We start from the raw sequence: 22,785 nt of genomic DNA on the forward strand, positions 1-22,785 counted from the left end.
ATATGAATTATTGAGTTGGTTTTAGGGGAGTGAAACACAATATAATGTCATAATTTTGACAAAATGAAGAAAAAATCAAATCAAAATTAAGAAATTTCAAGTTCTCTGATTCATTTCCACTTAATTTAAGAGCAAATGTCAGCTGAAGTTGTGTGATTTAGTCTCATGTCTCAACAATAAGTGTGTGTGAGAGAGTTATTTATGAAAAGACATTCTGCAAGGCTTTCTGCAGCATCTGTGTGTGTTTAGTCGTCTGCTGAGCACCACAGATAGATCATATCTGTCTTCATCTGAGAGACTCATTCTAGATTAATGGATGAGAACGAGAGACGAGGAACTATTCCCTGCGAAGACAGATGTGTGTGTGATTAGAGGAACACACTGTCATATCTGCCTAATTAATCATTTTTATTCAGTGTCTATGTGCTTCTAAACTCAGTAAGGACGCAAAACATAGGCTATAAGCATTTGTGTCAAAAACTATTATTCTGTTAAATCTATTCAGAAATGCATGTACAAGTTTGGAACTCAGATTCTAAAAACCTTACCAAATAATGAGTTTGTAACAAGTTTTATTTTTACTTCTTGTGTTTCTTTATTTATTATGAATCACTTTTATTATTATTATTATATGTGCTTCTGAAACTCAATAAGGTAGCAAGACAAACATTTGTGTCATAAAATATTATTCAATTAAATCTATGCAGAAATGTATTGTAAATATATATATATATATATAGTTGTAAATAATTTCTGTGATGGAGCAAGAAAAATAAATAACCGTTTGTGTTGTGGTGTTGGGAAAAATAATAAAAACTATAATAAATTATATCATATAATAATAAAAAATAGCACTTCTGGGATGAAGACTGACTTTGATATTTGCTGATTCTATAAATGTTTTCTTAAATATTTCATGCTGACCAAAGTATGGACACTTCTTAAGTTTATATATTGGAATCTATATGGTTTTATGGGAGCGAAACACGATATAATGTAAAATCTTTGCTAAAATAAAGAAAAGATCGAATCGAAATGAAGAAATGTCAAGTTTTTGAAGCAACACATGTTTTATTCTCACTGTTGCTGAAACATTTCAAATCAGATGCACTGAAAGCAAATTACATCAATTATTATGAACCACTGAATAAATTACAATTCTCTTTCTAACACCCTGTAGATTATTGCTTGCAAAGTTTCTCAGACTAATCAGAAAACAGACTCAGATTTGCGCTAATAAATCCAGGTATCGTTCAGTTGTGTGTAACTCAGTGAACTCAAAGTCTTGTGTTGTAAGAAAACAGATCAAGCTGCTTATCTGCTTCAACACAGACTTTAAAACCAGCTCTAATGAGTTTGACGACCTTATAACACTGATAAAGTCACTAATTACTCATCCAGTAAGATGAAGTGTCCTTCAGGTAGAAGACAGGTGTTCTGCGATATGATTATTGCTCATTTTATTATTGGTTATTGGATTATTTGGTATTTGTGAACTGTAAAAAAAAGTGATTACAATTTTTAGTCACTACATAATTCCCATACCTCCATTAATGCAATTAATATATTGCAATTTTTTTTTTTTGAAAATCGGTGTTTCCTGACATTTGACTGCTCGTGTATCTGCAAAAATACTTATGTTTAAAAACAAATCATGTTCAGGTAAACACTTAGTAGAGAAGAAATATGAAAAGTGGAGATTCTACACTAGAGCTACAGCGTAGATATATGAACTTAATAACAATTACACAAACGACTACAAAGCTAAACGATGTGTATATTTTATTTGTTTTAGTTTTAACTGATTAATTTTAATTTCAGTTAACTAATTAATTATTAGTACATTTTCTGCGAATCTACTGTAAATGAGTTGCGCATTGGTCGGTTTGAGCCACCAGATGGCGCAAGTGTCCATTTCAAACTCACTGAGGCGTCTACAAATACTGCCTGACGGGTTTTCCACGGTTGTCTTACATTGTTATACATAATAATAATAAGAGTAAATCATAATATCAATTATCAATGTATTTATTCAGAGTATGAGGTCTACTGAGATTCACGGTACCGTAGAATCAGTTTAATTTAAAGGGCTTGAGTTTATTTTCCGCGCTTATTTTACATTATAAGTTATGACAGATATATTAGACAACACGTGGGTCTTAGTAAGCGAAGCCGGGCTGATTTTCAGTCAGGCGCGCGCGGGTCAGGCTCGTGGGGTCTTATGTAAGAGGCGAGCTCCAGCGGCGGAGCGTCATTCGGCGGCGGTCTCGAGATGACAGGAGTGGTTTTAGTCTCATTTAACATGATATTTAATGTCACATTATGAGTTAATGTTGAGATAAGGTTTGCTTTTAAACGTAATCATCGACTCAGGAAGCGGAAGAGCGCGGAATATCGACCCGTGATCGGTTATTGATCGTCATGCCGCCCATCGAGAATGACGCGGGACGCGAGCAGATCCGATCGAAGATCGAAGAGCTGATCGATTCTCATCAAGTGCTGGTGTTCAGCAAGAGCTTCTGTCCCTACTGCGTCAAGGTGAGCGCGGACAGAAACACGAGAAGTGTGTGTGTGTGTGTGTGTGTGTGTGTAGTGGTCATCAGTCAGTCAGTGGAGAGTGCATCCTCCTGAGAGCCAGAAAAAAGTGAATTTTGTTGTTTTTTATGTCATTACATTGGTTGGACAATAAGAAAAAACTTCTCTGAAAAAATATATTTTATTCATATTTTATTCTGTGTCCGAACGCCAGGACTAAGTTATTAAAAAAAAAAAAATCGACATGAAAAGGCAAAAACAATTATTTATTTTTTTATATGTGTTTATTTATTTATTTGTTTGGTCTTTATTTTTCCGTTTTTAAGTTTCAGGCTATTTTTAGCTAATCTTTGTATAAAGATGATTCTAAAATATGTTATGAAGGATATAACGCATGATGATCTGATGTACTATTTTACTTTAAGGGATATGTGTGTAAAATGTCCATAAACTGGTATTCCTGTTCTATACATTGCATCTATACATTGCATCTAATTTGCATATTAATGTGTTCTTGGGGCAAACCATAATGAAAAACGAGGTGTAATAATGGGAGTAATAACTTGGTGACATTTTCATAAGAATATCTCATATTTCATAGGAATATTGATCTATAATTTCTTGTTGTGTTTCCCCAAAATGCCTGATTAACATGTTTGTCCTGGAGTCCTCTACAGAAGACATGTATGAAAATTATGCCCCGTTTTATAACAAAAAGTCATATTCTGATTTGAAACCCCATACCATTTTTCTGAGATGTTTATTTACGATAAACAATTTTAAAATTAGCCAGATTTAAATGATAATTACAAAACATTATCATATTTCCCTAAGAGTGCTAAATTTTATCATTCTGTCAATATCAGTCATATTTAAAGACCAAGCAGAGGCAGTGTTTATGATCAAACCTAAAAAATTTAATATATAGAAGTCTATGCCTGGGTCCCAGGAGGATATGATTATGTGCTCAAATTGTGTTTGTATTGTTTTAAAACATTTATTTCAAAATAACAATTGCTGGATTATTTGTTTGGTTTTTGTATACATTTTCCTTAATAATTCCTTACTTTTTATTATGTTGTTGTTTGTTTGTTTATTTCTTATTTGTTGTATTTGTTTTATTCTGCTATGTTGTAAAGTGCTTTGAGTTTTAAAGGCACTGTACAGATTATTATTATTATTATTATTTGTGTTTGCATGTTTTTAGACTCGTTATGTTTTGGGGAAAATTTGCGGAAAAATAACTTTAAGATTAAAATAAATTATTATGTACACAATTAAAATTTTAATTTTGTCATTTTATGGCTGATATTAAATTGGCAGTAAAAAAAGGTGGTAAAATTACAAAAAAAAAGTAGTTTGTCAATGTCAAGTTCATGTAATAGTGATTTTATGCTTCGCAGCATTTATAATCTGTGGCGTGAAATAAGTATAACTGTTAATTTCGTAATCTGCTATAGACATAAGTCAGTTTGAATTAAAATTAAAGGCAGAGTAAGTGATTTTTCAAAAACGCTTTAAAAACTGATTCGGGCCGAATCGCAAAACAAACTAAAATTAAGTCTAACGGTGTGAGCTATAATTTGAAGAAAAAACATTCTTCATGAAATAGTGCTCTTAAAGGGTTAAATCTATGCTGTAATCCAGCACTGTCTCTTTAGGTTAGTGTTAAAACGTGGCAAAAGTAAGAAAATGGGCAGAAATGCATGTTCACAATTAAATATCAAATACTGACTCATATGATGACATTTACCAGCATAAACGGTATGATCCTGGTCTGTCACGCGTCTTCCTCAAGTGTGTGTCGGAGTGCAGAAGGACAGCTGTGCGCTGGGTACAAAACTGCTTTTGGAAATACCCTTAAAGTTAATGGAGAATAGTGTTTTCATAGAAACGATTGCGTTTTAGACTTTGGGATGAAGGTTAATCTATAGTCATTGTAAGCAGAATGGCGAATGTGATGTGCTTTCCAAACTAGTGATGGAAAATAAACCAGCAGGTTGTGAAGAATTCAGATACTAAGTATGTATAGATAACCCTCATTTTACCACAGCCTAAATGATTTTATTCTTTTGTGGTTTTGCACGTAATGTGTCATGGATCTTGAATAGTCTTGACCACCTCACGTTCCATGAACTTGAAGCTTGGTTTCTGTTGCCCAAGTACTTCACTGATAGTGAGATACTCATGACATGCATTTAAAAAGCTGTAATGGGTATTTTTCTGCTAAAGTGTTTGAAGGCTTGTTGAATAATTAACATGTATAGTTTTCTTTAATTCCAGGTGAAGGAGCTCTTTAAAGAGCTGAATGTCAAGTGCAATGCAGTAGAACTGGACCTGATGGGTAAGAGCACAATAACTTTTTATCCTTTTGCATATCAGAAGAGGAATCAAATGACTTTTGTGCTAATGAATGAAATGCATGCAGGCTGTGCTGGTTACTGCCTGTTCTGTTCTTCAGTTGATGGGAATAACAGCAGATTATTTCAGTATCTATATTTTCACCCATTTTATGTGCATGGTATCAGAGCTTAATTGTCTGTCAAACTTTATTTTTTAATTTGTAGGGAAAATAGGTTAACTTTAGTTTCTATTTTAAATTCAAGATTGAAAAAAAAAAAAAACTTGCATATGGTTTCCATCGAAATCGCCAGAGAAGCTGGTGTGGTGTTTACTATCAACCAAACAAACTAAATTTAGAAAAATTAGATTTTAGCATTTTGAAGGAAAAACAAAAAGTTTTTAACAATGTAAATAAAAGCATTTTCTCCAGAGGCTTTGCACCCTATTGTGTGTTTATTTGTTTATCAGGACTAATTATCTTCAAATGATAAAACTGGCGAGGTTATTCGAGTCCTTATATTTTGTCAGTGATGCATGCTGTCTACAGATAGTTCTGAGATTACTGAATACTGTTTGTTGACTACATAAATAAACAAAAAAACAATCTTTGCTTTATTTGTTTTGCTGAACATGCAATTGCATTACATGCATTTTTATGTGATGCTCTTCCTGATATGCAAGGTTACTGATTATGCATGTTATCTGCATGTGTTTCCACTTCAGCTAATATTATGTAACGTTCATGTTTAAGGGTATTGAACTTTTACCGCCTCTTTGACGGAGCTGAGCTGAAATACTCTAGCTGTGGTCTCTGAACATTGTGCTGAAGCTCTTAAGTTAATGTTTAAGTGTTGGCCGTGACGGACGACTTGCTGAGTCACTCCAACTTCAGCATTACTAACGTCTGAAGTCTTCTTCCCCTTCTTGCTTTCCTTCACTCGTCCGTACCCTCCTCCGTGTCTCTTTCATGTCTCACGCTCTCTTTATCTCACTGTCCATGCGCAGCTGTTCATCTCAGGTTAGTAGCATCATGACCCTGATAATGGATTCTCTGGCGAACAGCTCTAAACCTGATTAGCTGATGTTTTTTCCTCTGTGTTTGGAGCCAGACATTGCTTTCAGAAGCAGGTGTGCAGTGCCAGATCCGAACCTGATTCGATTATTGGAGAGCTGCCCATGTGGTGTAGATGTGAAACGTGAGCGGTGAGATCCTGGCTGATCATGTCTGATGTGTTTCAGAGGACGGAACCAACTACCAGGACTTACTGCATGAGATGACGGGGCAGAAAACCGTCCCCAATGTCTTCATCAGCAAGAAACACATCGGAGGCTGTGACAACACCATGAAGGTGCTGATTCTTCTGACTGATCTCTGCATGTAGGGCCCTATGAAATCCGTTTTGTTTTTTCCCAAATTCTGTTTTTTTTTTTTTTATTTGATTTTGTCTGGACTCCTTTTTAATGGTTAAATTTATATTAATCAAAAAGCATGTCTAATTAATTAATATCATGAAACTTATACAATTTAACATCAGTTTATTAAAAGTACATAAAAATACATGTTTAGGACCCTATGAAATGTTTAATTTTTTCTCACGTTTTGATTTATTCTTACCAAATTCTGTGTTTTAGCATTTCTAATTATTTGAATGAATAAAAGCAACTTTATTTATTATTATTATTATTATTTATTTATTCTTACAATAGCCTTATGATTTTTTTTTTCCTCAGAAATTCTGTTTTTCTGGTTATCAAATGAAGGCATAAAACATTAAGTTAATTTAGCTTTTAATTAATGAAAATTAAACACACATTTTTTGGCAAACAAAGGGGATTTGGTATTAAAATGAAGCAGTTCTTGCTGAGCTGATGGTCATGAGCGGATGCGTGACTGAGTTAGTGACGTTCTGCTGCAAAAGCCTCACACCCTTTCGTGATTGTTGAAGTAGAAGATGAAGGCCTGGTTTCACAGACAGGGCTTAGGTTAAGCCAGGATTAGGCCATAGTTCAATTAGGACATTTAAGTCATTTTTATGAACATGCCTTAGGAAAAAAATACATTACTGGTGTGCATCTTGAGACAAACCAAGGGCACTGACACATTTTAAGATCAATCAGTGCAAGTTTCTTTCAGTTGAAGCAGCTCAGACTTACATTTTAGTCTGGGACTGAGCTTAAGCCTTGTCTGTGAAACCGGGGATGTGAGTATCAATTATTAGTCATTAAAAGGTAATTAAATGTAGCTGCATGTACCGTCTGTCTGCTAGATGGTGTTTTGTCCCATTTAATTTACAAAATTGCTGTCATCATGATTCAGGGCAGGACTTTCAGTTTCATTCTAAAATGTGTCCGTTTCACTCTGAAATATCTCACGTGTCAGCATGTGATTGAAAATTTGTGTGTGAGAGATTTTAAACAACGTCAAATATAAGAATCTTAGTTGTTAGTTGTGACTACTGTTGAAGAGTTTATTTGCAAAAACCGATAACTCGTTTTTTTTTTTTTTTCATTTTAAAAAATCGTTTTTTAATGTTATGTTTTTATTGTGTTAGTTAGCTGTTTTTAGTTATTTTTTAACCTAGTCAAAATAACCCAACTGCAGTTTGATTGAGATCAATTGGAATGCACAATGAAAAAACATGATTTCTGAGAATTGTTAAAAACGGAGTTATCTGTATTTGCAAATGAAGTCTTCTGTTATTATTATGGCTGGGAATCGCCATAGACCTCCTGATTTGATATTACAATAATATCTAGCTGCCAGTTTGATACGCATTGCATTTTTAATAATAATAATAATAATAAATCTGCTTTTTATACATTTTGGCTTTTAATGTCTAGGATGTTGATTTCTGTTTAAATGCTTTAAATATTTTTTTAAACATATTACAAGTATTGTTTAAAATAATTAAATATTAAAAATAAAACTGGTGTGTCAAGTATTTTTTAACTGACTAAATAGCTTTCAATATGTAACTGCAGGGCTTCAGCGAAAATTTTTTTTTTTTTTTAATAATTTAATAATTTTTCAACCCTTATGTCAAATCATTTTTTTGCAGCTGTGATCATTTGTTTTGGAGTTTGTTCTCAACAGGCCTTTAGCCGTCTAGGTATCTTGACCTTGGTAACCTTTAAATTGGTAGACTCGATTCCTAAAATGATTAAGAGCAACTTCTCACAGTATTTTAGCGTGTTTGTTTATAGCACCGTTGAGTCCAGATGCTCCATCTGCATTAAAATGCGGCATTCTGTGTCTGGGATGCACATAATCTGTGCATAAGCATAATGCATCTGTCTGTAGATCTGTCAGCTCTTTCATAACGGAGTGTAAAGCAGCTCTGTGGGGAAGACCTTTGGTAATCGAGCTGAATAATGCTGAAGCACCTCTTCACGATGCCTCTTATCAGCATCGTTTTTATGCTCCTGCTAATGATGGGTTGGTTGTCGTGGTAACAGGCACACAAAGATGGCGACCTGCAGAAGCTGCTGGGTGAAGGCAGTAAGGCGTACGACTATGATCTCATCGTCATTGGCGGTGGTTCTGGCGGTCTGGCCTGCTCAAAGGTGAGTTAAATTACACTGAGAAAGAGATCCTTCATTTATAATGCTGATTAAATACTGTATGTGTGTGTGGGGTGAATTCAGGTCAAGTCGAGCCACTTTGTCATCTCAGATGCTTAAGTTGCATAAATGAACCCTGTTTTAGGCCTTGGTATTATAGCAATTTTTAAAAATATATATGTTTTAGCTTTTGACTTGCAAGAAGTAAAATACAAATTTAGGTAAAAATCAACTTGAGGCACTCTTTTACACTAACACAAAGAAAAATATTTTTTTTTCTGTATGCAATACCTAGTAATTAAACAGGAGTATTTTTTTATATACAAATATATTTATATATTTTATACAGTTTTTTTTATGTTTGTATGAATTTTATATTTAGTATTATTTTTATTTGCATATAATTTGCTAACTACATTAAATATATATATATATATTTTTTCTTGGATATTTTAGTTTTGAATTGATTTATTGAAATAAAAACTTTAAAATGATTCACAGAAAAGAATCAAATAACACTAATGACACTTTTTTTTGTAAACTAAATGTCAAATTAAAAAATGCAGGTGCATATTTTTGCATATGTTCCTAGCAAAGTCATCAAAAATATAAATCATTATATTGATAGTGCATGTAAAACCCTGATACAGACATGGAAAAATTAATTTAGCCAAACTATAGCAACCCTTCTGTGGGTTTTGCACATGAATCTGATTTTAACGCTTCCCCTTCCTGCCCAAACAGGAAGCAGCCGCCTTGGGGAAGAAGGTCATGGTTCTGGATTATGTTGTTCCCACACCGAAGGGCACAACCTGGGGTAAAAAAACCGGAATCAAAACCATGCAAGTATAATCTAAACAAACTTCTAATAAGATGATGATAAGATGTTTCTGTGCAGGTCTAGGAGGCACATGTGTGAACGTGGGCTGTATTCCTAAGAAACTGATGCATCAAACGGCTCTGCTGGGCACCGCCATGGAGGACGCACGCAAGTTCGGCTGGGAATTCTCTGATCAGGGTGAGCCGTAGATTCAGCACGGCCGGAAATATGAAGCTGTACATGATACAGATATGGATGGCTGACAAAAATGACTTCACATGATTTAATGCATTGCAGATAGAAGATAGAAGAAGTAAAAGTAAACGTGCATTCTTCATGCGGTACAGATTTTATGGTCGTATGTGTTGTGATGCAATTTTGTGATTTCTGCTCTGAAGACTTCTCAGTTTCAGATTGATTTTCTCTTTCTCTGAAAGCTTCAGCATAGTTTTATTAATTCTGTGACTGCAGCCTTGTGAATATTTATTGAAATTGTTTGAAAGACCATTATGAGAGTTAATATGTGACCCTGGACCACAAAACCAGTCATAAGGGTCTTTTTTTTTTTAATTGAGAGCTATACATAAACAATCTTTCCATTGATGTATGGTTTGTTAGGATAGGACAATATTTGGCCGAGATGCAACTATTTGAAAATCTGGAATCTGAGGATGCAAAAAAATCAAAATATTGAGAAAACCATCTTTAAAGTTGTTCAAATGAAGTTCTTAGCAATGCATATTACTAATCAAAAATTAAGTTTTAATATATGTACAGTAGGAAATTTACAAAATATCTTCATGGAACATGATCTCTACTTAATATCCTAATGATTTTTGGCATAAAAGAAAAATGTATAATTTTGACCCATACAATGTATTTTTGGCTATTGCTACAAATATACCCCAGCGACTTAACACTGCTTTTGTGCTCCAGGGTCGCATATAATGTATTAACTAACATGAACAATACATGTATTACAGTATTTATTAATTTTTGTTAATGTTGGTTAATGAAAATAGTCGTTCATTGTTAATTCACAGTGCATTAACTAATGCTAAAGCACAACTTTTGATTTTAATAATGCATTAGTAAATGTTGAAATTAACATTAACTAAGATTAATAAATGCTGTTGAAGTATTGTTCATGCTTCGTTCACGTTAACTAATGAACCTTATTGTAAAGTGTTACCGATATCTTTAATGAAAGAATTGTTGATGTGAGATTTAACACCAGAAGTCGTCCGAATACACAGAACGAGTGATCATCGTTACAAAATTCAGTGTGTTGCAAAGCTTTTGCTTTCAAGAGCTTCCCTTTCTTGGTCTTAATGTAGATTTCTTTTTGTCTTTCTCCTGTTTTCATCCACATTCTCCTCAAATATTGGCCTTTTGTTAAAGTGACTCACAACTGGGAGACGATGAGGACCGCGGTGAATAACTACATCGGTTCACTGAACTGGGGCTACAGAGTTTCCCTACGAGACAAAAACGTCAATTACGTCAACGCTTACGCTGAGTTTGTGGAGCCGCACAAGATCAAGGCAAGTGTGTTCTGACCCAGCAAGCCAGTCGTGCTGTGTTCAGTTCCCAGCATGCATTGTGAAGGCAAAGCTAACGGTCACAGCTAAGATGAAACAAAAAAGAAAAGAGATCCAAGTCCACTACAAGTCCAGGTATAATGTGAATGCAAAGACAACTGGATTATTTTCCACTAGGGATGTTTGAGTTTGATCGCTTAAGTGTAAGGCATATTTAATTATTCCTTTTAGCATTAAAACACTGGAAAATATGCCTTTTTTTTTTTTTTTTTGAACAACAGTTTTATTTGTCATACATTGTCACACAGGTTTAAACAACATTTTAATTTTTCATTATAACTGGATAAACAAAGTAATAATAATAACAATACATGCATAAATAAAAAGATAACTCCATACGCTTGGGAAAAAAAGAGCATACAGCAATAACATACTTGTCTATATACTTTTAATGTCCATCAATTCAACAAAGGAGTCACCATCTGGACTCTCCAAAAAGTCATAGAACACTTTTCAAATGGACCAAAATACATGAAGTTTGTTTTTCAAAAAATAGGTAATCTTTTCTAAGGCAAGGCATGAGGTCATCCGCTTTATCCATTGAGACACGCCAAGACTTTCTTCTTTTTTCCAAGAGCATGCAATTACACGTTTAGCTTCCAGCAAACAGAGAATTAACAGCAATCTTTCATGTTTGGTGACTTTAAAATTCAGAGGACAAACAGGAAAATATGCCTTAATGACATTGCTCAGGATAGAAGAGCTGCTGTTTCTGTGTGTGTTGGTTTTTCTTGTATCTTAATCTAAATGGCAGCAGCATCAGATGCTAAAAGTTGCCTGTTGCATTGCAAATCAAAGTCTGCCAAAACCTGCCCTCGTCTTACTTTTTTCTCTTCCCAACAGGCCACAAACAAGCGCGGGAAAGAGATGTTCTACACTGCCGCTAAGTTTGTTCTGGCGACGGGAGAGAGGCCTCGTTATCTGGGCATCCCTGGAGACAAAGAGTACTGCATCACCAGGTGAGATAAGACTCTGAGTTCACCGCGGTAAACTCACTCTGGAGAGCCGGATAAACACAGCAGGACCTCGGGGTCCGTTGCTGATTTATTTACAGGATTTATTGATTTAAAGCTGATTCATTCTCCGTCACCAAGGGAAGGAAAGCTTCCACTGAATGATGTGTCAAATAAGAGGAGGATTTCTTTCTGTATGATGGTCATGTGGTTACTTGTTTTTAAATAACATACTTGCACATTTGCTCATTTGGGCTGAGTATGGCATAAGCCTTGTTCAGACTGTCAGTCCAAATCCGATTATTTGCGTATCCGATCTAAATGATTGACTGTCCACACTGTGCACCGCAACAGTTCAGATCTGATTTGTTTTTCGTTTTAACTGAATATCTGCACTGGTTGCTATGGCAATGACGTTGCATTGGTTTGCCTATGCTAAAAACAACATTAACAGCAATACAGTTTTCGAAAGAAATGTTGTCTTATAACATGACAACATGTTGCCGTCGTGCTGGATTATATTATGTTTTATGAGGAAGCGGCAGAAACGTAGGAAAGCTGGAATGTGTGGCTTTTTTTCTGTGCTGCCGTCTCAAAACTCAAAAGAGGTGTGTAGAGCAGCAGTATATTGTCATTCTCCTCGTTACTTGCAGTTTGCAACAACACAGCCTTGTTTCTGCAAAGACGTCAGATGCGTTTACGTTTTACGTGACGTGAGAAAGTGACAATCCGTGAAATCCGATCTGAGCGGTCAGACGGAAACGGATTTCCAGAAATGGATTTGAATAGGATTTCAAACCACATATGAATGTAGCTTGAAACGGATGTGTACAAATCTGCCCGTTGTAAAAATTTTTGGCCGTTCTTACTTGCTAAATATGATCAGATTCCAATCGGATATGCACAGAAATCGGATTTGAACTGGCAGTCTGAACAAGGCCGTAGTGATGTTAACTTTCAAATAGAGTTTGGCCTTTGATGATGAGTGCATGCATGTTGCTTTATGACTCGCGTCTGAGATTTCCTGATGGTTCATTCATCTTTTATCTGATAAGGAAGTGAATGGCAGGTGTTTGGCAAGACTCAAGCCTCTGCGGTTTTCAGTATATTGACTTTTCTCTTTGGCAGCGTTTATGATGTTTAACTGTACGTCTGAACTTTTGTCTCCATTTGAGGAAACGTGATCCGTCTGTGTGTCCTCACCGGTTTTGTTCGTTATTCGCAGCGATGACCTGTTCTCATTGCCCTACTGTCCCGGGAAGACTCTTGTCGTCGGGGCGTCGTATGTGGCTCTGGAGTGCGGGGGGTTTCTGGCCGGTTTGGGGCTGGATGTGACCGTCATGGTTCGCTCCATTCTGCTGCGAGGATTCGATCAGGACATGGCCAACCGTGCGGGAGATTGCATGGAGACACACGGGGTCAAATTCCTCAGGAAGTTTGTTCCTACCAAGGTTGGTGCATGTGTGCTGTTAAACATTACTAAAATCTGAAATGATGCTTTATCTATCGCAGCTGCGGTTATGAAATGCTCTTTAGGAGTATTATGATCATGGCCTCTTTACTCCATTATGTTGGTGATAAACGATCATTCTTTTTTTTTTTTTTTTTTTTTTTCAAATCGGGCAGCTTAAACAAATGACAATGTCCCTTCCTATGAAACCACCCTGTTAGTGTTTTCAAATGTTGTCAAAGCTGCCAAATATCATACAGATATACAGATTTAAAATGTACAGTCTCCCACCTCTGGGAAAACAGAGCAAAAACATTGATGACACATCTTGCTCTCAGAGGCATATGCAGTACAAAGGAAACACATCAACACATGATCTCATTGGGCTTTCCGCCTCCATTCCACATCATTAAAATTTTAGCTGGAAGCAACAGTTATAAGCTTTTTCACTTCACAAGACAGTAATTATTCCGACTTAAAGTGACGGCCAAATCAACCGAGAGTGATGAAATCTTTGAAGGGGAATACAACACTGTGAGTATCATGTCTGTGTGCCTTTCTGTTGGCCAAAAAGTGGAATTCCTTTCAGATATCATTGCAGTGCATCTGGGTTTATCTTCTGCTGTCTGCTATCTCTGGCTATGTTTCAAAACTGGTGAGCTGTCCTGCTTTCAACCCTAACCCTACATAGACATCTCCTAAAGCAGACTGAACTGAAACCTCATAAGTGGCCTGAAAACAGCTCTGTACATATAGACGTCTTCATGGGAAATACAGGAGACTAATCACAAATTTGACTCGCATAAAAATACTTAGCTTGCACAAATGTTGGGAAAATATAAATAAATGTGTATACAAAGACACACAGCACAAAGTTTGGGGTCGGTGGAATGTTTATGATAGAAGTCTCTTTTGCTCACCAAGGCTGCATTTATTTGTTTAAATGAAATGTAATATTGTGAAATAGTCTTACAAGTTAAAATAACTGTTTTCTATGTGAATATCTGTTAAAATGTAATTTATTGCTGTGAATTTTCAGCATCATTACTCCAGTCTTCAGTGTCACATGATCTTCAGAAATCATTCTAATATGCTGATTTGCTGCTCAAGAAACATTTCTGATTATTATCAATGTTGAAAACAGTTGTGCTGCTTTAAAGAATCCGGAAAAATGCATCAGTTTCCGCAAAAATATGATGAATAGAAAGTTCAAAAGAACAGAATTTATTTGAAATGGAATTCCTTTGTATCATTATAAATGTCTTTACTGGCACTTTTGAACAATGTAATGCATCCTTGATAAGTAAATAATTTCTCTGTTTCAAAAAAAAATTTTTTTTTTTTTTCTCAATATTTGTAGGCGGCTCTCTAGGTTTTGGAACAGAGCCCGTATCTTTAAGTGGTTCTTCATACATTTATTTTTAAGACCGTGTACATAACGTCCTAGTGTTTTTGTGTTCGAAGACCATATTAAAACATGAGCTGTTTCAAACACTCTTTTCAAATTTTTACATTCATTTTGATGACACAAAGGCACAAAGTATTTTCACTTTGTTAGTGGATCATGTGGTTAGTGTGACACCAGCTGCTCGAGTCAGTGGGAATTGTGAGCATGAGATTGCAGTTACAGAGGGTTTAAAAGCAGTAATGTCAAGTAGTTTTGTTAAAGCTCTTGCATCAATTATTCAATATAAACCTTCCTTTGAGTTGTACTAAACAGACTACTGTGTTGATGTAATTCCTGTGGGTGCTCTTAGATCCATTAAACAATGCTTTGCTCATTATTATTATTTGTTGTTTTCTTTGTAACCGATGGAGGAGTCTGGTGTTTCTGTGGTAATCAGCATTGTCACATTCCTTTAGTATTTCTAATGCTGCTGTGTCTCTGCAGGTGTTGATCGCAGTGGGTCGTGACGCCTGTACAGGAAAGATCGGTCTGGACAAGGCTGGAGTTAAAGTCAATGCCAAGTATGTCTCTTTTGTATGGTTTAATCTGTCCTCATATTCCCTCCCTCCTTGTTGTTGTGGTAGCTTTTGAGAGGGCGGGGTCAGAGGCGGGCTCCGGAGTGTCACGGTGAATCAGCAGTATTAACTCTGGGAACTGAGAAGTGCATCCAGCGTCTGACCAGAGGACACACGGACTGTGTTAATAGAGTACACTGGGGCAGGATGAATTCAGCTGAACATTTCCATTCATGCGCATTAATTCACACATACACCGAAGTGAGCTGTGTGTGGTTTGAGTCCGTCTGAGAGATCAGTGCAGCACAGAGGTTTAGATCCGTTCTCGAGTAGAATCATGTGATTCCATATGACCCTCACGCATATGCGAGTGATGCACGGCTCTTTTATGGTTCCTCTGTATGAGCGACTCGCTGAGCATTTACAGATTTATGATTCGAAATGCTGACTTAGTTGCTTATTTCAGTTTAGTAATGCACAGTGTGTTTCTAACGTACCACAGAATGTGTCTACATTGAGAAGTCACTGTGCATTAGTTACAGCAACACTCAGTTTTCTTAGATTGCAGAAGTGAGCTGAAGTTGATGTAATGTGGCTGTTATATTACAAAGCATTTTTCGTTTCATTTTTCTGCAGCAGTCTCAAGAGGGTTTATTTGGGCTTTAGACAAACTCTGGGCTTGAAGGTGCATTTGTGTCTTAAGTTTAAATATTTAGGGGCACAATGACAAAGTGCACATGGTTTTTAAATATTTGTTTCAAACTGTATTTAATAGTTATGTAATTATTTATAGGCCTACCTTAAACTGTATAAACCGTACACATGACCACACACACACACAGTGAACACGCAGCCACACTGCATATCTATGTTGAAATGTGCAGCGCTCATATTTGTTAAATGAAATCATAGCCTTTTGAAGTTAAAAGCGATTCCTTTTTTTTTTTCTTGCTAAAATAAGACGTTTATTAAATCATTTAAGACTTTTTATGAAACGTTTAAAGACTGAATTATGGACCCAGAAAAACTTTTCAATTTTTTGTGCATTTAAAGAATTTTTCATAGAATTATGCGTCAACTTGGCTTTCTGCATAAGGTCAAAATTTTCTATAAGGTTTGTTTTTATTATGATATTATTATGCTGTTGAATGTTTAATTTGTATCTGCCACGTGATAGCAGATGAAGCTGATATGGCAGTACATTTAAATATATCCAACCGACATTTAGACTTTTTATGATCTTAAACTTCATAAGACTGAGGGACTTTAAAGCTCAGTTCAGACTACATGATTTTAGCCCAATTTTGACACGATCTGCTTGATGTATGGTGTCGTGGGGACACAAGATTCAATCGTTTCATCTCGTGTAGTTTGTCATAGTGGAAGAAAACTGATACTCGAGGGACTACCGCGACAGTGAAAAAAGGTTAAAAACTATTTTACCTCAGCTCTCTTTGACAGTCCATACTCTCCTCTTCATGCAATCCAGATTTGTGGGCTTTTCTGACGACAAGACAGAGCCATTGTTTGTTTACGCTCATGGCACCTTCTGTCTGGTCCATGACAGCACGCACATCATTAAAGACGGCAAGCGATGAATTGCAACGTGTAGTCTGACATGTTTGTTGTTCACGACATGATTTTAGGAGTCAGAATCGCATAATCTGACACAGTGACAAAAAAAAGTGTATTCTGAGCCACCCTTAATTTGCACACATGCTCCTGAATACCTTTCGCAGATCATGCATATCTATTTTTAGTTGCAAATGCAAGTGTAAGGAATACACGGATTAATTAAAACAAAGTTATGAGGAAAAAGAATTGTAGAATATGGTCCTGCTGCTCACAATAATGACACAAACGTTTCACAACAACATGAAAAGAGATTTGTGAAGGGAATGGAAGTAAACCGATTCAGATGAAGCATCAGAACCAAGTGTGAAATGGACTTTTAATTGGGACTCTGTTTCACTGTTTGTTGTTGGTGTGGAATAGATAAAGTCTTCAAGACTTGGACTTTGCTCTACCAATGCTAACATTTGAGTTGTTTTCTGTTCCTCCGTCCAGGAACGGGAAGATCCCAGTGAACGATGAGGAGCAGACCAGCGTTCCTCACATCTATGCCATTGGAGACATCCTGGAGGGGAAGTGGGAGCTGACGCCTGTGGCCATTCAGGCCGGGAAACTTCTGGCTCGCCGACTGTTTGCTGGAGCATCTCTGAAGGTCTGGCGTTGTCATAACCATTCCTGCCATTCCCATTAGATTTATGTGTTATGAACGTTAGATTAAACTCTGTAAATAGCCGTTGGTTTTCTGCGATCTCACCAGTTCCTGTTTCCCTCTCTGTGTGTCGTTTCAGTGCGATTATGTGAACGTTCCCACCACCGTCTTCACTCCGATGGAATACGGCAGCTGTGGTTACCCAGAGGAGAAGGCCGTCGAGATCTACGGACAGCAGAACCTCGAGGTGCGCGTTTGCAAACAGGCTGGAAATATTAATAACCTGTGCTGATGATGACTGTGCTTTTAATGATGTTCTGGTGATTGTGTTGGTCTCTGCAGATCTATCACAGTCTGTTCTGGCCTCTGGAGTTCACCGTTGCCGGCCGGGACAACAACAGGTGCTACGCCAAGATCATCTGCAATAAACTTGACAACGTAAGACATGCATAACAGTCACCATCCTATACGTGTGTGTGTGTGCTGGTTTATATATCCTGGTGGGGACTTAAACCTGACTACACACAGACTCATGGGGACTCGTGTCTGAGTTAATAGGATATAATTATGAAAACTAACACTAGCTTCTACAGCATTGTTTTTAATTTCAATATTTTACGAATACATTTTAAGTCAAAAGTTGCATCTTCTAACACTGAACCATGAAGAATTGCATTTTTATAATGAACATTAACGGATTCATGCATTCTGTAAAAATGTTAGCTAATGTATTAACAAATCTTGCTGTAGTGTTAACTTTTTTTTTCCAATGGAGTTTAAATATTTTAATTGTGAAAATAGATTATAATTGTCAATCAATTTGAATTGATGCATCAGTTAATTATTAATATTCATAACCTTCTCAATGCTCACTGGGGAAAAAAATCAATTCCAGGAAAAAATAACATTTAGAACTTTTTCTAAACATTTAACTATTAATTTGATATTTACCCTGGTGGTGGTGGTGGTGGTTGTTGTGTGTGTGTGTGTGTGTGTGTGTGTGTGTGTTCTAATGCCATCTGTTGGCTTGCATGATGCATATTTAGCAAATGCAGTGAATTTGGCTTTAAATCATGTACTTGTTCGTTTCACAGGCTCATTTCTAGCAGGCAGTGACTGATTTCCATTAAGAAATGTGTTGTATGAATGATTTGCATTGGATTCGATGCTACGCTCCCTGTCCTGGACCTTCAGGAGTATTAACTGCTGTCTGTCTGTGTCTGTGTGCAGGAACGTGTGATTGGCTTCCACTATCTGGGTCCTAACGCTGGCGAGGTCACACAGGGCTTCGGTGCCGCCATGAAATGTGGAATTACCAAAGACCAGCTAGACAACACCATCGGGATTCACCCGACATGTGCTGAGGTGCGCTTTCTGTGACCCTGCTGCTTCGTAATATATTACTGATATTTCATGTTCTTAGTCCTTTGAGTATAACATGTTCTCCCCGTCATTCATTTCCAGATATTCACCGCCATGGAGGTCACCAAGAGCTCCGGCGGAGACATCACTCAGTCCGGCTGCTGAGGTTAAACCCTGCTCGTTTAACAGGCTGTCAGGACTAGTTTAACCTGGTTTATTCTAGTGATTTATTCCTTTCCTCTTGGCATAAACACACTTGAGTCTCTTTAAATAATCTCAGGTCATTAAAACTCATTATGATCCGCCCTGCCTTCAGAAGGCTTTTGTGTCTCACTGTTGTTCCCCATAAATGTCACCCTTTACAAACCATGTGATCGTTTCAACATGTGTGCACATTGTGGGCGGAGTCTGGGAGCAGCAGTAAGACAGAGGCGGGGCTTCGCTTGCTAAGAGACCAGTGATTGGGGGAGGAGATGATGATTGACAGCCTGTTAGACAGCGGGGTTACTCTGCTTTAACTGATTGTCTGAGTCAGAAATGCACCAGATGCGTCTGTGCTTTACACTTTTCTTTCTTACACGTGCGCGTTTGGTGCTCTGTGACGTTTTAACCCTTACCCCACGTTCAGTGTTTTTTAATCACTTTGCAATAAGGTTTAATTTGTTAACATTAGTTAAACTTACAATGAACAGTGCTTCTACCAGTGTTTTTATTGTTAACTCAAACTATAAATTGTTTTTGGTAATTGAAATAAAGCTATATATTACACTTTTCTTTCTTACACGTGCGCGTTTGGTGCTCTGTGACGTTTTAACCCTTACCCCACGTTCAGTGGCGGGTTACGACTGATGTTTTCTGCACTTGGACTTTAAATTGATAAACACGTTAACATCGACTACACTGATCTTTGGCCTTTGACTCACGAGGGCCGCATACTTTAATTTCTTTTGGTTGTAGGAGTCTATTTTTCTATATTTAATAGTGGTTTGTCTTCAGTTGCTCTGCATCATTCCACGTCAGGATCCTAGTAAGATGGATTTCACTTCCCGCTCATTATTTTCTGATACAGTGGTCGAGTAACTGAGACGTGATCGAAGCGCAAACCAAATGCAGCATGTAGATGCTTCCTCAAAGTATTTAAACTAAGAAAAAGAAGCACTTAGAAATATCAATAAAATGTGTGTTCATATTTTTATAAATGTCACTGGATTACATGTATCTGTATAGAGGTTTCATTCAAATATAAATGCATGTTTGTTTGACTTGCTGTTTATTTGCTCTCTGGATTATTTTGTCCTTTCATCTCGTATCATTCACTCCCTTTTGCTTTCTAAGGATTGTGTTTAAGCATCAGTTCTTTTACTGTCACTCAGCACCTGATGAATGTACAATATTTCCATAGCATCTCTGTTCAGATTCTATTCATGAACTTTAATAAAACTATGTACACTACTTTAATTTGTGCAGTAATGAATCTAAAACGTGCATTAATCTGAGTGCCATACAAGCCTTGAAAATTTAATGAACAATTGCAATTTTTCAATGTGTTTACACGTTGTCACTGTTCAACTATAACATAAATTTTTTCTGCTGCTTGATAGAGAAAGCAGTGCAATAAAAAAAAAAAGATTAAAAGGAGCACAATGCATATCTATTGACCAGAATATGATATATTTCATGTGAGTTACTGCATTAACTTATTTCCAGGGTTTTTATTTATCAGCAACATTTAAAAGCAGCTTTGAGAAGTTTTACTGAAATTTAAAGATAATATAATCTAACTAATTTCATGTAAGTCTTCCTAGAGTCTCTAATTTTTAAAGTTGGTTTACTTGCGGCTTTTGTAGGAATGAGATGAATACAGTTCAGAAACACTGACAGTAAATGGATCCGGATAGAATGACAGCAGCTGATTGGCTGGAAACACATTATAAACCGGAAATGTCTAAAGCTTTATTTCCTCTAACAGCAATCGGTTGTTATGTACAGAACCGGATTGGGCCACTACAAATGTAGGATGTTCACTTCCTAGTGTTCTCTTGATTCAGTGCACATAGCAGACTATAACTGAATTCAGTTCAGACTGCTTGTTCTTTTGATGAGGTCAGATGAATATTCACATTCATGCAGTGGCGAATAAAACCCTCAATTCCTGGACCGCACACCTGCTCCTGTGAAGTGCAGCGCATTCATCTGAGACAAAGAGCTAGAGACCTGAGAAAATGAGGATAAAGTGCCTCATTTCCATGCATTTCATTGAGTGAGTGAATAATCACAGGCTGATGGATCAAACACGCCTGAGCAGAGTGAGAGAGTGTGTGTGTGTGTGTGTGTGTGTGAGAGAGAGAGAGAGAGAGAGAGAGAGAGAGAGAGAGAGAGAGAGAGAGAGAGAGAGAGAGAGAGAGAGAGAGAGAGAGAGAGAGAGAGAGAGAGAGAGAGAGAGAGAGAGAGAGAGAGAGAGAGAGAGAGAGAGAGAGAGAGAGAGAGAGAGAGAGAGAGAGAGAGAGAGAGAGAGAGAGAGAGAGAGAGAGAGAGAGAGAGAGAGAGAGAGAGAGAGAGAGAGAGAGAGAGAGAGAGAGAGAGAGAGAGAGAGAGAGAGAGAGAGAGAGAGAGAGAGAGAGAGAGAGAGAGAGAGAGAGAGAGAGAGAGAGAGAGAGAGAGAGAGAGAGAGAGAGAGAGAGAGAGAGAGAGAGAGAGAGAGAGAGAGAGAGAGAGAGAGAGAGAGAGAGAGAGAGAGAGAGAGAGAGAGAGAGAGAGAGAGAGAGAGAGAGAGAGAGAGAGAGAGAGAGAGAGAGAGAGAGAGAGAGAGAGAGAGAGAGAGAGAGAGAGAGAGAGAGAGAGAGAGAGAGAGAGAGAGAGAGAGAGAGAGAGAGAGAGAGAGAGAGAGAGAGAGAGAGAGAGAGAGAGAGAGAGAGAGAGAGAGAGAGAGAGAGAGAGAGAGAGAGAGAGAGAGAGAGAGAGAGAGAGAGAGAGAGAGAGAGTTTGTGTTTGTGTGTGTGTGAGAGAGAGTGTGTGTGTGTGTGTGTGTTTCTGAAGGAGAGAGTTACAGGTGTCTCATTCTGTTTGATCTGATATAATGCTGTTCTAGTTCATTAAGTTCAGCTGGTTGTGGATTGATTTATAGAACAGTTTTCTTTAAAAATACATAAATATTCTATATATGTAGTTTAAAATATATTGGTTTCTAAACTGAATGTATATATATATATATATATATATTGACTGTAATGTGACTACAGATTTTCTGTTGGTGAATAAAAAGTAAATTCAAATTGCAAATCGGAAGCTTTTAGATGAGTGGTGTCAGACATTTATAAGCCAGTGTAAATCCTGTAGTTGAGAAATGAAGGTGATTCAGCAGTGAGTAAGTTTTCCTGACATCATGATCCTTTGTCAACATGTTTCTGAGAAACCTCATTAACTGAGAGATCAATACACACAGTCACAGTGAGTTGGCACTTTAGTTAAACTTGTTATAAACCTTACTATATTAAGATTTGAGATCATGATTTAACAATAGATTGGAAAAAGAAAAGAGAAACTTAAAATATAGGATACTTTAGGATAAAAAAAGACTTTTAGCAAGCTGTTTGTAACTATAAGAGTGATTTAAATGGTTAACAATTTCACATATTTATCTATGCATTAACTATGCGTTTAAATTTTAATTTGTAGGTTAAAATTCCTATCTTCCCATTAGTAATAAGGTTATTTTAATTATATACACACTACCGCTCAAAAGTTAGGGATCAGTAAGACTTGTAATGTGTTTTAAAGACGTCTCTTCTGCTCATCAAGGCTGCATTTATTTGATCAAAAATACAGAAAAAAACAGTAATCTTGCAAAATGTTATTACAATGTAAAGTAATGGTTTCTATTTTAATATCCTTTAAAATATAATTTATTTCTGTGATGCAAAGCTGTATTTTCAGCATCATTACTCCAGTATAAAGTGTCACATTATCCTTCAGAAATC

The 22,785-nt window shown here is 36.7% G+C and overlaps 1 protein-coding gene across 1 annotated transcript; it reads left to right on the forward strand.

Annotated features, from left to right (window-relative positions):
- Positions 1-2,203: 2,203 nt before the first annotated feature.
- Positions 2,204-19,425, forward strand: LOC107705897 (thioredoxin reductase 1, cytoplasmic-like). Its single transcript, XM_016509415.1, is given in 16 exon segments — positions 2,204-2,538; positions 4,819-4,879; positions 6,118-6,227; positions 8,335-8,442; positions 9,184-9,256; positions 9,338-9,457; positions 10,661-10,803; positions 11,704-11,819; positions 13,039-13,281; positions 13,722-13,797; positions 15,155-15,231; positions 17,293-17,449; positions 17,586-17,693; positions 17,789-17,884; positions 18,677-18,811; positions 18,911-19,425. Coding segments are annotated over 16 exon segments (1,803 nt in total). The 5' UTR covers positions 2,204-2,421; the 3' UTR covers positions 18,974-19,425.
- The last annotated feature ends 3,360 nt before the right edge of the window (positions 19,426-22,785 follow it).

Source organism: Sinocyclocheilus rhinocerous, unplaced genomic scaffold, assembly GCF_001515625.1.
Source record: "Sinocyclocheilus rhinocerous isolate Xijiao unplaced genomic scaffold, SAMN03320098_v1.1 scaffold1615, whole genome shotgun sequence".
Classification (NCBI taxonomy): domain Eukaryota; kingdom Metazoa; phylum Chordata; class Actinopteri; order Cypriniformes; family Cyprinidae; genus Sinocyclocheilus; species Sinocyclocheilus rhinocerous.